This window comes from Gallus gallus, chromosome 3, assembly GCF_016699485.2.
Source record: "Gallus gallus isolate bGalGal1 chromosome 3, bGalGal1.mat.broiler.GRCg7b, whole genome shotgun sequence".
In the NCBI taxonomy this organism is placed as follows: Eukaryota; Metazoa; Chordata; class Aves; order Galliformes; family Phasianidae; genus Gallus; species Gallus gallus.
In genome coordinates this window covers 92,390,311-92,406,113 of record NC_052534.1, presented here as the reverse complement: position 1 = coordinate 92,406,113, position 15,803 = coordinate 92,390,311, and the positions used below count along the sequence as shown (strand labels likewise).

General features: G+C 34.0%; 1 protein-coding gene across 4 annotated transcripts in view; it reads right to left on the bottom strand.

Annotated features, from left to right (window-relative positions):
- The window catches only part of SNTG2 (syntrophin gamma 2), a 244,420-nt gene that overhangs the window by 16,321 nt on the left and 212,296 nt on the right, over positions 1-15,803 (bottom strand). For all 4 annotated transcript variants that reach the window (XM_025148890.3, XM_025148893.3, XM_025148894.2 and 1 more), the window contains 2 exons: positions 11,068-11,160; positions 6,916-7,026 (listed from right to left, as the gene is read on the bottom strand). In XM_025148890.3, coding sequence (XP_025004658.1) covers positions 6,916-7,026; positions 11,068-11,160 — 204 coding nt within the window. The remainder of the gene's footprint in view (positions 1-6,915; positions 7,027-11,067; positions 11,161-15,803) is intronic.

The window sequence follows — 15,803 nt, the reverse complement described above, 5'->3', positions numbered from 1 at the left end:
AGCCTAAGAGAACAATGCTTTCAGCCCCTAAGTCCTGCTAGGAATACGTAAGCAGAGATATTTATATGCATATAGTATGTCTTGGGTAATTCATCATCAGATAAACTGTACTTTTTACTACAATGCTGAGCTTTCTGAATATGTCATTCCATGCATGTGAAGTGGAATACAAACTGCTATAGGATTTCATGGTAATTCCAGTCTCTAGATAACCAACACAAGTTTATCAAAATGTTGTATTCTGGAAGATGTTGCAACCACCATATATCTAATGGCAAAAAAAGTTCATAAACTCCTATCCCTTAAATGCTGCACTTCATAATCTGTGTGAGCAAAACATGGACTTTCTACTTTCTTCTAAGATGGGATGCAAAATTGCAGAATGTCTTAGGAAAAACACAGAATCATAGAATCATAAAATAATTTGAATTGGACCCATAAGGGTCATCTAGTCCAAGTCCCCTGCACTGAATAGGGACACCTACAGCTAGAGCAGGTTTCTCAGAGCCCCAGCCAGCCTGACGTTGAGTGTCTCTGGGGATGGGGCATCCACCACTTCTACGGGCAACCTGTTACAGTGCTTCACTATCCTTATTGTATTTTTTTTTCTTAAATCCAATGTAAATCTCCCCTCTTTTAGTTTGAAGTCATTTGCCCTTGTTCTATCACCACAGACCCCGCTAAAGAGTCTGTTCACTTCTTTCTTACAGCCCCCCTTTAGATACTGAAAGGCCACTGTCAGGTCTCCCAGAGCCTTTTCTTCTCCAGGCTGAACAGCCCGGCTCTCTCAGCCTGTCCTTGCAGGAGAGAGAGGTGTTCCATCCCTTGGATTATTTTTGTACCTCTCCTCTGGAGATGCTCCAAAAGGCCTACATCTTGCCTGTACTCCTGTACCACATCTATGGTGTGCTTATTGCTGTTCTTATTTAGCAGCTATAAACCCTCACATATTTTATGGAAGTTACAAACTGACAGTTCCAAGATATAAAATAATAACAAACATGAAACAACCTACATTCTTATGAAGACAATAAAGGTATAAGCCAATATAACTGATGGGCAGAATGTGCTATTTATTATCATTCATATCTAGTTAAATAAGGAGAAAAAAAAAGTAACATTAAAGGATGTTACTCTCAAACTTCTGCTTTTGTGTACTTGCAAGTCAACAGCTTAAGAAATAATTACCCTAAAAGAAGAAAAATCGCTTGAGAAATTATGTCAAAGCAGGCATTTAGGTAACCAGTAATAATTGGCATTCAGTTGCTGAAGTATTCATTTGGGCCTCATATTCAAAATTAGATCCTGTTGTGAAAGAAAAATGAAGTGTAAATGTTCATTAAAATCCTTTGAAGAACTTAAGCACATGTAATCTTCATTTTGATTTCTGGGGGAGTAAAGAAACGTTTTTTTTCCATTTTGATTGATACATATGAACATAAGGAAATAAGTATTTTATTGACATATGTCTATTGTAAAATTAATATAAAATTAATATAAACACTTTCATTAAGAAGAAGTGCTGTTATTTAACTCTCATTGTTTAAGGTTTATAAAACTAAAACGATGTACATGAGTAATAAAAAGATTAACAAAATAAAGGTTTTAAAGGTTTAAACAGAGGTTTAAATCTCATGAATTACAATCTTTAAAAGCAACACATTATAAAATATGAAAATACTCACTTTAATCTTAGATTTGCTTCAAACTGAAATTAAATCATTCAACAATTTAACCTCAAATTCTGACTAATTCTAACGTTTGACACTTTGACCAACTGCAGCCAAAGGTGCTCAGCAACAAGAGCCCTTCACAAAGCTTTTCATTCCCGTATTGCAGATATATTCACTTCCAAGCTGCACATATTTATCACGATAAGTGATCAGAGATACCTAACGCAGATAGTAGGCAGAACTTCAGGATGCACAAGTAATACTATTTTGCTACAGTTTTTGGATAAGAAAAGAGCAAATAGAGGGATGTCTCATCACTAGATCACCCTTTTCAATGTCTCTACTGCAGAGTTCTCATTGTTTCTATGAGTTTAGAATACATATTAAGGTGGAGCGATCCCTTCTGAGTACCTCAGAGTTGTCTAATCTGCTGTGATTAATCTTTTGGATACTAATGTTATGCTCTTATTACTGTATTACATAATTTATACATAGTTGAAATGGGTGTATTACTAACAAAACTGTGTTTTGACTGGAACAACATTTAGAATGAGAAATACCAACTTACTTCTATGAAAGAACACCAATTAAAATTCTTTCAAATAAATGAATCAATACATTATTTTTTATTTATTTTCATTTTTTAAAGTAATATATTTCTCTTCATACTCAGCCAGGCAGACAACTAGCTGAACATTTCATTTGCCCTGTATAACCTAACTCTACTCCTCTGCTTGCTTGATTCCTCTGTGATTACTCTTATTTTCCTTAAGCGAGATTGCCTGTTTATAAGTATTTAGAATAATTTTTTACACGTCTAATATTTCAATAACCAAGACTATTTCAGTTAATTATATGTATCCTAATAAGTAAAATACAACAAAGACGCTAAAAGGAGGACAGCAAGAAAGAACGTGAAAGCTTGGATTAAAGCTGCGTGAAGACAAGTCTGCAAAACTGCAAGCTGATACTAAGAATATTAAATATGTGCACACTGCACTGATCTTGATCACTGTATGTGCACCGACAGGTAAGAAAAATGTATGGTTTTGTTTTGTCCACCCACCTGTAACAGCTGGATATATTATATATCATAAAGAGCTTTGCAGGCCTGTTGCATTGCTGTCACACACACTTAATTTTATTGATTATTTCTGAGAGCTACTGAATCACTATTTGAGCAAGACATGAGCCTGTGTAATGTAAGAGGCAGATAAGATAGACAATGACAGTGTTGTACTCCATGTATTTCTTGACTTCTTAAAGGACATTCATGAGTCTCCATGCTTATTAATTCTTGACAAGAGTGCAACTATTACTACTGTATTCAGCATACAACTTAATTCCTTTTGATTGAAATGCTAATCATACTTTCTGGGAAAAAAAAAATGAACAAAACAACAAAACAACACTGATAATGGTATCTAGGTTTTAGCTCTAGTCTGTATGGAAGTCAAAACAGAACAGAAAATTCGAACTTTAGTTCTAAATTTCAGCAAGTACACCAGGGCTTGATTACCATATTGTGGTTGAAAAGAACAAATGTACTAATGTACTAATACAGCCCAGCTTCTTAAGACTTATAAAAACACAAAAATAAATTATCAGCCATAGAAAGGAGTATGAAGGCTTGTTCAGCTGTAAGGTTTTATTTGGTCTCCTTTTTGCAAATGTCATTTACACAAACAAAAGATAAGATAAAACGGTGCTCTTACCAATATAAGAACTAGATCTATTATGCCAAAATTAAATGCCAGATGAATTACAACCCTAACTAGTTAAGTCTTTTAACAGTGTCCTACAGGGATAAGGATGAATGAAATGGCTTTTCACTGCCAACTTCAAGATTCCAAATGCCACTGTCTACTATCAAATCTGGAACACTTTCAAATGTTCCATTGGCAGACACAAAGTTTGCCAATGTATTAAAAAAAAATCTGAAAAGTTTTCTGGAGATGTTTGTCTAAATACAGCCAACTGAAGTCACTCCTTCCAGTAAAAATTAAAATTAAATTCCAGCAGCAATCAGACTGTCACGCAGTCAAAGTCTTAACTCATGTCTACCATCATCTTGCAAATGTTTTTCAAGCTCTCAAGATATTCAGTAGTAAATTGCCAGCTTTCAGCAACAAAAGACCCATGTTAATATAAATACAGAAGTGTGTGAGTGCTAGATTATGGCTGTTTGATATTAGAGATCAATGTTGCTGTAAATAGAGAGCTTTTTCTGCACTATTTAATTTCCTTTATCTCTCAGCAGTACTAATATGGAATAAATTTTCTCTCAGGTGAAAATACTAAATCTAAAGAAAGAAACACAGTTGTTGATCTGTCCTCAATCACTCTCCTGAAGCTCTCCTGTTTAAACAGAAGAGGATTTGCAGCAAAACTGTACTGAAGTCTAATTGCAAAAGTGTATAATTGTGAAGTCAGTGAAGAGTACTGTATGTATTCAGACAAATATGCACGGTTCTTAAGTTACATGCATAACAGTTAGAAAGGATAGGAGACAAGCAACATATAGTAGAATGTCCTATATGGCTCACAATAGTCTAGTGACACTGATTTCTTTTCTTACACTTTCTTCACTGAAATATTTGCTATGATGTTAGAAAGATAGAAGGAAGATAAGTAGGCTCTGTTTCCCATCTGAGTGTGACTGAATTACTACAATATAGTCCCATGTATATATATATATATTTAAGCAACCTCAGAAATTTAGTGTATTTGCCATGTAGACCAAGAATATCTACTATTATTAGATACAACTTTGCCAAATGCAAAATATTTTGGCAGATATGCACCAGAGCAGTAACAAATTATTTTTAAAACTAAACCTAAAACTGAAGTGCAAAGGATGATGCATTTGGCTAATAATTTATAGAAGGAGAAAAGACATTGTCTCTAGCTAGACTCAAAAATGCAAAAATAGAATTCTCAAACCTGATCTTTTTCCCCAAGAATTTATAAGCATATACAGTTAGACATCATCTGGAAAATTGTTTTGCAATTTGAACTCTACTATTTACTGTGAATATAAGTCATCTGTATCAAGCTTTATTTCACATGTAGTGGAAATGAAACTCCTATTATTTGGTGACATTCTCTGTTTCTGATTATTGGAGGCATCTCATCGTACAGTACCATCTGGTTCTTTCAATACGCTAAGCTGAGGCAGACACTGCACTACACTATGGGTATGAGCACTCCTTATTTCATGATTAGTTTGTAATCTCAAAGTCTAAGACATAAGAAGAAATAATACCATTTAGAAGTGTGATAGACACATACTTGAATATATAAACCAAGAATCTCAATTGGAGAGGCTGCATAGCTCTATCCTATTTCCATTTAATGTGAAATCTTAATGGGTAAACTGCACTTTGCCAGAGGTGCATAACAAAAGGCCTATGCCTCACTGAAATCCTGGTAAATCCTCAGCTGCTTAGCTGGCCTTTAATGTGCTTCTCCTGGGCTCCTCCAACATTTACAGTGCATGTGTGCATTTGGGTACATAGTTATCTATAATTCTGTATGAAACTACATATGTCATAGTTATGTATCATTAGGACTCATTTTTATCAAATGAATAACTAATGAAAATTTTATATAAATAAACTTTTTTTTTCTACTTAAAGAATAAAACTCTGCAATTAAAAACCATTAAAGTGAAAATAAAAGCATAAACATAAAAGTAAAGAATAAAGGAGAATAAAGTAAAGAACAGGAAGAGGAATAGGGACATGTGGCCAATTGCGCATGGATGAGCTGATGATTTAAGACACAGATTCTGAAACTGAGATTCTGTTTTTTGGCAACAGGATGCTCTTTTGTCTGACCTTTATCAATTTACTTAAATTCTATCCAACAGATGATCATGTATATAGTGATGATAGGAGTTCCTTTATATCTCCAAGGAGTACCATGAAAAATGAAGTGGAAATGACCTGCTACTATAGCCACATTATTATAGTGTTGTATCTTTTATGATATTATTGTATTTGCTACTGCAGTGTCAACAGACAACTGAGGTTAAGTTTGGCGGTGAAAAGCTGAATAATTTATTAATACAGATGTACAAAGGAAGACATATTATATTTGTTGTTTCTTTGTGATGAACAAGGAAGTTTAGAGATTATGTCCTTATAGTTTTTTTAAAAAAACATTTTAAGAAATAATTAAAGGTATTATCTATGCAACCTTTGTGATACAGTCACTGTAGCAAATTTTCACTTTATAAGTCACTTTAACCTGTGTAACTCTGGGTAAAAGTGAGAATTTTCAAATATATTTATATGTGTTCTTTGTTTTCATTGATTTTTGTCAACCAAATCTCAGTTGGAAGCTGAACTCACTATTAGATTCCTCTTCTCTGTTATATCACATCAAAGTTATCCTCATTCCTTTCACAACTGCATGACTGAATAATCTGCAATTCATTTATTTATGTTTTCTTGAATTATTCACCACTGTCTTTGTTCATCAATGATCACTGCCTTGGTAATTCATTTCTCCAATTTTCGTCCTACCCCTTTGGTTATCTGTGCAACTGTAAGAAGCCTATGCTCACAAAGCAGAATGTGACACCAGATTGAGGCATTACAGGTGTATCTCCAGATGGAGATTCAAAGTACAATCCTGAATTAGAAACTGATGAACTTAAGCTGGGAATCTGAATCCTAAGTTTCATAACCAGATCTGATAATCACTAGAAGATAAAATACATCAGTATCTTATCCTCAGCAGTGACTGGATTTTGCCGCAGCTTAATGCCAGATCCATCAAAGCACTGAGCACTCGAGTCACAGTACTGAATGCACTAGAATAAATTTCAAGAATTACTTGGACTCTTGTGAGATTATTTCTTTTTTATTAAGCTAATAAATATTACACAGTATTTTATTTTATCTGTAAATCTTAAGCTTGTATTTGCTTGAAGTTGTAAGTCTACAGTTTGTATTTAGTAGTTAAATAGATATATTTTTTGCTTTATCCTCTTTAAAAACAGTTTTTAGATATTATATTATTATGCTATCAAAACACAACTCAGTAACAGATTTGTACAAATAGTGTAATAAATCCAGAGATGCTGTATCAATTCTTTTCATTGTGGAGTTTCTACAGAGCAGGAGAAAAATATAGAAACTATGATTTGCAGTTCACTAAATGCAAGCGCAGCAGTAAATGGAATTGATTGTTCCATTTCATTTTTCACTAAGCTGAGAAAGATTATGTCACTTACCTTTGTCTCTATTTGTTTGGTGTCTGGATTCTGAAAAAGCAGCTTTACTTTTGTTTTCCCATCATCTGAAGAGCCTTTGAGCTGAGAGAATTTAAACCTCCACAGTACATTCTGAAGAGAAAGAAATTTGATTAAGGACTTGTTACACAATTACCTAGAACTACGGATAAATGATTAATGGTTATGTATTAAGATAAAGCACTGGGGCAGTAAACACAATCTGGCTGCAGAGCAAATAAAATTGAGAGCTTTGCATCATGTCTGAGAATAAAAGGCATGATATTAATACTCACTAATTAAAAAAAAATATATAGAAATTCTCTGAAATTTGAATGATTCCATTGCTTATGTGATGTAATATCAATATCCATGACAAAAGCTTATTTCTAGAAATATTCATTAGGATATTTGTATCAGTTTCATTATTTCACACAATTTCCCACCGTATCTTGATCTGTCATCTTTCAGCTGGCTCATCTGCACAATGTAGATAAATGTCTTACAGAGACGTTGTGATGCTCAACATACCTTGGTCAATAAGTGCTTTTGAAGTGGTTTGAAATACAAAGATAAATATGCTAAATATGCTATAAATATGCTATATTTATAAAACAAAGCTATGATATGGTCTTGCAAATTACAGAAGATAAGTCCTAAATTACACAGTTGTTTCTAAAATATACAGGAACTCTAGAATTCTTGTAAGTTTATGCAGCACTTACTACTGCTGGCAAATCACAGATTGGCAGGACTTTTTAAATCAGTATGGGGATGCTTCTCAAAAGTACACAATGCATATGAAATGAAGTAATTATTTCAAATATGTTTGGCAATCCCCCAGCATTGTTCTAATGAAGAGTTTTCTAAAAGATGCATAAACTCCTAAGGAAAAGTTCTTGCCCTTTTTATTTTGTCATCTGTAATGCAGAAGGCTCTCCTTCAGTCTCTTTACAAACTATAATAAAGAACATTTTTAATGAGTAAGTGAGCTGATTGCCTAAAATGTGTGATCCAGGCTTAGAGTTGTAGGTCAGACCAGGAGACTGCCCTGCATTTTAATAAGCCTGTATGAGCATCTGCTGTGCTGTAAGAGTTTTTTTTTTTTTTTCCCCCCCCATCAAAAGTTCACCTTAATTTGAAATTCATTGTCTAGAAAACTTTTTTGTTCCAGCAAAATTGCTGTGTCCCTAATGAAATGTTAATTACTTTTCTACTTCAAACTTATTCGGTGTTGGAAAGAAATATTCTAAAAAAACTAAGATTGTGGGGCAACACCATCAACTTCAGCTGATACTAATGGGCAGTAATAATTAAGTGTGGAATCTGCTCATTATTGCTTCACACATACTTGAAGATACAGAGAACATGTCCATCTCTCACAGAGAAGAACAATAAATGCATATGAGCTCTCCAGAATTTTTCCAGGTTAACAACAGAATTAATATGTCTAACATTATTCTTTATTTCTCTTATATAAGCAACAAGTCTATGGGGCCCAGTGACATACATCTAAGGGTCCTGAAGGAAATGGCTGATGTAGTTGCCAAGTCACTCTCCATCATGTTCAAAAAGCTGTCAGGTGAAGTCCCCAGTGACTGTAAAAACTTTACTCCCATTTATAAGAAAACTAGAACACAAAGATATGGCAAAGTACAGGCCAGTGAACCTCATGTCTGTTCCTGGGAAGATCACGAAGAAGATCCTCCTGGAAGCTATGTTGAGGCACATGAGGAATGAAGAGGTGATTGTGACAGCCAGCACTGCTTCACCAAGGGCAGATTGCGCCTGACAAATCTGGTGGCCTACTATGATGGAGTGATGGTATCAGGAAATGGAAGAAGATTATCTACCTGGACTTCTGCAAGTCTTTTAATGTGGTCCAACATCACATTCTTATCTCTAAATTGGAGACATGTGGATTTGAAAGGTAGACTATTGAGTGTATAAGGAGTTGCTTGGATGGTCACAGAAAGAGGGTTGCCAGAGACAATGAACCCCAGGGACTGGTCCGGAAAGGGTGCCATCCAGAGGGAACTGGACGAGCCTGAAAAGTAGGCTCACCTGAACCAAATGAGGTTCCACAAGGCTAAGTGTTGCACTTGGATCAGGACAATCCCAGATATGTCTACAGAAGAACTCACTGAGAGCAGCCCTGCGGGGAAGGTCTTGGGGATCCTGGTGAATGGAGAGATTAACATAAGACAGTAGTGTGCACTTGTAGTTCAGAAGGCTAACAGAATCCTGGGCACATCAAAAGAGGGGAGGCCAGCAGGGAGAGGGAAGGGATTGTCCTCATTAGCTCTGCCTCATCTGGAATACTGTGTACAGGCTTGGGGCCCCCAGTAGAAAAAGGATGCAGAGCAGTTGGAGTGGGTCCAGAGGAGGGTCATGAAGAATTTCTGAGGGCTGGAGCGCTGGTGAAGAAAGGTTGAGGAACTGGGCTTGTTTTGCTTGGAGAAGACTCCAGGGAGACCTTCCAGTTCTTCAAGGGAGCTTACAAGAAGGAGGGGACTGACTTTTTACATGGTCTGACAGTGATAGGATAGAGGGAATGGCTTTAAATTAAAAGAGAGGAGATTTAAGTTAGAAATTAGGAGGCATTTTTTTTGCTCAGAGAGTGATGAAGCACTGGAAAAGCATGCCTAGAGAAGCTATGGATTCTATGTCCCCAGAGGTGTTCAAGGCCAGGCTGGGTGGGGTCCTGGGCAGCCCTGGGTGGAAACCCTGCCCACAGCAGGGAGTTGGAACTAGGTGGTCTTTAAGGTCCCTTCCAACCCAAGCCATTCTATGATACTACAAAAACAAAGTTGGATTGAAGCCTCCACACCATCAACTATAATGATGGTAGGCACACTGGGTTAAAGTCCTACTCTTTCTACAGGTAATACTTTGGTTCTACTAGTAGAATTTCTACATACTATGAGATTTTAATTATGAATAGTTTTCTGGTCTTGTGAAAATGAATATCAACAGAGAAGTTTATTTTTCTCAAGGAGGAGTACACTAAATTAATCTTCAGATCTAAAATAAACATTTTATACAGTCTAAATTAATGAGATGATTACTGTCTATACTTAACCTTTGGCTATGTGGAAATTGTGCTATGCAGAGCACAGTTTCAAAATGTAGTATCACCAAAGGCATGGAAAAGTATTCAAATATATTTTCCGAATTTTCATGTTATTTATAGGATAGCACATGCAGTGCAAATAGTCTAAATTTCCAAATAACAATTACATTGATTATTATTTCTCTGCACTGAAATTTCAATAAATTTGTGTAATTGAGCAAAAAATGCCAAAATATAAAAACTAGATCCTGCATCAGTATTTCAAAATGCATTGTATTTTCTTTTAAATCAGAATGACTAAATGAATGTCTTTAATATATATTATAAAATCATTTCAGTCAGTAGTTGCCGACCATATTTTAAAGGACAGTTCTTATACTAACCAGCTCTATTAAGTTAGAAACTTTTTTTAATGTAAGTTCATTTTTACATTACAACAGGAAACAAATCTATAAATTCACTAAAAATGATGACAGATTTTATTTAAAATAGTAGAATTTTAGATATGGTTTGGAAGTTGTCAGGTGCTATAAACCATTCCCTACAGTCCCTTTATAAAGCCACTCAGTTTTGCAAGAAAAGAGAATTTAATCACATACATTGACTCTGAAATGCATTTGCTCTTGTTCTGTTCAGTTCTGATATAGCCTAAATTTGTTATGATGGAAGAATAATTTATTCTCTTTTATATCTGTAGCTTCAAAACAAATAGAATCAGGTGAAAGTTCAATATTTTTCATGACTGGTAATCTTTTCAAAATCTTTGACGTTTCTCTGTTACTAAGAAACCAAGTTCTCTGCTACACATAACCTGCTTTTCCTATTATTGCTTGAAAAGGAAATTACTTTTTTTTTTTTTTTTTTAAATATATTTCTCCAATATCTACTTTACATGCTATGGCACAAATAGATTACCCTTTTTGAGTCCCAAACTGACTGCACTTCAGTGGAGCTATATAAACAAAAAGTACAATATGTTTGAGAAAGAAATACTCCACATCAGTATAAAAGATAGGGTTACTGATAACTTCAAGAATGCTGAAATAAAGCAGAGTTATGTTTTCTTTTCTTTTTCCTCTTACCTTTGTTTTACTGTCAAAACAGGTAAATCCCAGAGCAAAGTCGACTGTGAAACATAGAGTATCCCCTTGCCAACTGCACATATATGTTTTAGACTGGAAAAAAAGCATGAAAAGCATCATCTTCACATATCACATAAAAATAATTCTTTATGTGATTTTTGTGTGTGTGTGTGTGTGTGTGTGTATGTGAGAAGACAATCAGCTAACAACACTCATACTGCTTTGTAGTATTTTATATTGAAGTTGTCAAAAACTTCTGACCAAATTCATAGCAGGTCTGTGAGCTAGAGATGAACTGGAGGTCTTTGTACTGAATCACTCTTCTCAAAATAAAGACTATATTCTTGGGAACCATCATTATAAAATGCTTCATAGAAAAAAGTCAGTGCTGACTATTTCAAAACTTTTGGAGAACTGCTTAGACCTCACATATGGCTTCTCACATCATTTCCAGTGCATGTGCAGGTTAAAGTGCCTCAATGTTTAGTGATTGCAATCTAATTGTAAGTTATCTGACTTCTTTATTTCTCTGTCTGATAGAAAATTTGAAGACAAGCTTTTACCTTGCAACATTTCTTCACTTGTATACTTGAATGACTGAAAAATGCCAGCTGATTCTCTTGGCATGCATTTTAAGGCTACCTGGCATCTTTGCTGGATTCTGAAAGCATAACAGAATGTGTATGCTGCTGATGTAATTTGAAAAAAACATGAAGAGATTCACATTTAAAGTAAATGGTAAAAAGTCATTCAGCAAAACTTCAAAACTTCAGCACGAACAGAGATCAGATGCTGCCTTCAGCTTTTCCCCATCTGACCTTACTAGCCATTTAAAATATTATATATATATATATATGTATATATATATACATATATATATATACACACCCTTCAACTTCATGAAATCTTTAATTTTTTTTCTTCTTTTCCAAGGGAGCATTATTTTGCTCTCATTGATATTTCATAAATCATACGGTTGCCTCACCCTTGAACATTTGTTTGCAGGGTTTTTTGCGTCTGGCTAGTTTCTTAAATGCTGAAAAACGGTATTAACACAAGAATGGCCTGAAGGAGATTGAAAACATTAATACAATTGTTTAAGGTGAAAGTTGTGCCATGGAATTGTTCTTCAAAAATTTTGTGTATAATCTAGAACATTTGTATTTAGTAACTCTGATGGTTCCCTCCTAGTACTTAAAGAAATATTTACAGACATGACATTTTATGAAGGATTTTGAAGGGGCTGGGAATTAAACTCACATAGTAGTACAGATTAGTATTATAATCAATTGAACAGTGAGAGATGTACATTATTTCTGAATAAACTACTTTGTTTATTGGTGTTCAAAGCTCATATTATTTGGCACTAAAAAGACTTCAGTAATCAATAATCAATTACAACAGTATTTAAATATTCCCACATATTATTCAATAATCATAAGGCAGTATCAAGCACCAGTCTCAACTTATTCTCCATTATTTTCTAACTGAAGAGGTTAAAAAAAACAATGTTTTTTGACTCAGCAAACAGTTTTGAAAATATATTAAATTAGATTGCCCTAATGATTAAGCATTCCAATTGCTCAGCCACATATGGTGATTATTAAAACAAATTATTCATGCATAATTAGCCTGGAGTATTTTACAAATATTCAATATTAGCAAATATTGGAACTGTTTTTAAAATGATTTGCAGACAAATACTAAAGACAAACAGTTGGTGCTGCATTTTCACTGTGATAACCATTACAAGTAAATGTATCAGGTTTATACTTAAAAAAAAAACACTAATAGTTTTTTATTTACAACAGAAGTAGCTTGTGTTTTGCCATACAAGGAAGAGATAGCAGTTATTAAATTTAAAAGCTTGCCTCTGGCATATACTCAGTGACTTTGAACAGGTTCTTAGATAGCACTGCTACAAGAATCCCCATTCCTGCTCATTCACACTGATACAGAGCACTATCCTTTCTCATTCCAGCCTTTGCAATAAACTTGCCATACATCTGCAATTATGTGATTACCCTTCATTATTGTTTACATAGACGTTTAACAGTACAAATCTGGGTTTAGCTGTCTTCTAATGTAATTCTCCAGAAAAACAATTGGAAAAAAATAAAAAAGGTAGTACTGCATAATAGCATACTAGTCAGTGCTCTGCAGGTGTATTCAATGAGAGAACTCACAGTTTAAGCAACAGAGAGGAAAAACATTGGCTATTTTAAACAATCTTCCTTACCAAAAGGAAATGAGATTTTTTTTCCTGGGCTTAGGTCCAATACTGGTTTATCACAGAGCACTTAAATATTGTAAATAGAGGTAGATGAGAGGTATCACTTAATGGTACATATTAAAATATTTTTCTATCATACAGCTATACTCAAATAGCCACATTAATTTTAATAACTGCATTTACACAGCTTGTGTTTAAAAAGATTCAAAACATTAGCAAACGTGGCATAGAGACGTTCTGCTTGAGTAGGTGTAAAAGATTTCCAGTTATAATCTTGGTGTCTCTGAATATAGTCTGTAGGATGTAGACTGTGAGTTTAATACTGATTTGATTCTTTAGTACAAAGAATTATACCATTAAAAGGAAGGTGTCATGTTTGATCTGCATCAGATTAGAAAACTGTAGTATATATCCCAATACTTACCTTTTCCAAGCAAAAGTGAGTTCTAGAATGATCACTCATAATTTGTAACAAAAGACAATTAAAGTGCTCTTTGTATTTTTTTTCAGATATCAGCATCACAACGCATATATGTTTATTTCACAAAAGGATTATTAATTTGACAATATGACTGCAAATAGGAGAACAGCATTTCTGACTCACTCACAGAATTTGTTAGACCTCTTATGCCTGTTCAGAAGCAGAATGAAGGTATATTTTTGGCACTGGTATCTGTCCTTCCAGGTCTTGGGAGGGTTTAATAGTTACTATTTGGGTGCCCTCACTACCTTTTCCATAGATGTAGAGATTCCCCAGAAATCAGCTTTGATCCATCCTACTTTATTCACAGACTGCCAGGATTCTGGAGCTTGCCCTCTTGATGGTAGGTTCAATTGGAGGTATACTGTAAAAGTGATGGATGTCCCAGCTGCTTCTTTGGGCAGTTTTGTGTTAGATCATGTGAAAGCATCATATGAAAGTATCATATCCATATGAAGACAGTATGCACATTTTATATATATACATTCCTTACAATTAATTTTATAATTAATTTTAAATTAAAAAATGCAGTGTGCTTCTTTGTAGAAATAATATATCATCCATAAACTGGGAAAATCTTAACAAAACATTTACCTTGCTTAGAGTAAAAAAATATTTGCATTCAAATTAGCAACATCATTTTATTAATCTATTTTTTTTATATTATAAACATCATTTTTTTCAGAGACAAGTCATCCCAATTATGTGTAAAATAAACATTACAATTAATGAGAATTCATCTTTATCTGTACAGTAAGAGCAATATATATTCCAGATAGTATAAAACAGCCATCATCATGTGCTTCTGGTCTTTTTCCATTATAATAATTAACTACCAACCAGTCAATGTACATAGAGCCCAATAACAACAATTCATGCTTTTAGCGCTGTTTATTTAGCGATGACTCCCAACTCTGATAGAGTTCATTGCAAAGCTCTAACTATTCAAGAAGTGTGTTGTATAGAGATCAGAACATTGTAATTTTTATTGGCCTATTTTATTGGCCATATTTTATTAGAGATTAACATAATGATTGAATTGTAAAGAGTTTTCCCAAGAAATCAATTACTAATCAATGTATTAATCATATTAGTAGAAGACTCCTGTGTTGCCTCTTTGTACTCGTAAAAATTTAATACCACCCAAATACCACTGATGATTTTTTCTCTGTTTAGAAGACCAAATATAAATTTATTTAATATTTTCTTTAGTCTTTCTATCAGTGTGGATATCTGGAAAGAGCATAAAATTTGCTATCACTGTACTGAGAAATAGATCTCATCTCACATACAGAAAGTACTAGGAGATGTACAAACCCCTTAATTCTGAAGACAGCTTGCAAAATCATGAACAGTGTTTTTGTACAGAATTACCTGTGCTAAGCAGAAGTGCTTTTAAAAATCTTTAAAATTCCAAAAAGCTGAGTTTCAAATGTATATCATTTGGCTTTCCAAAGTATAAAAACCTCTGACAGTTATTGTAGAGAAAAAAATATATCATGTATTATCAAAATTAAAAGAAAAATATATTTATAATTTATATGAATACATTCTCAAACTGAACCTGTAAGACATATCAGAAAATGAACTTAAGATGTAATAAAACATCAAAAGCATGAAAGTTTTCAGAAATTTCATCCAGAACAGATTTTCAAACCTCAGGCATCTTCTTGGTCCACATAACTTTGCAATGGGATGAATTAAATCATTTCTGTGTGTAGGCATGAACGAATGAAATTGTAGCTTAAAAATGCATTAGGTTCACTCATCTGGGCATAAGGGAGTGATCATGTCACAGTTAAAATTTACAGAACTGCAATAATTATGGATAGATACAACTAAAACCATTCCACTGAAACAGAACAAATCTAATCAAAAGTGTTCTTATACATGCCTACAAGATCCGCAGTTAAAACTACAGGAAGAACTGCAGCTAATGCCCTGAAATAACTTTTTCTTTTCTTTTCTTTTCTTTTCTTTTCTTTTCGTGGTTTATTTGATATTAGTATAAAAGAGAGGTTT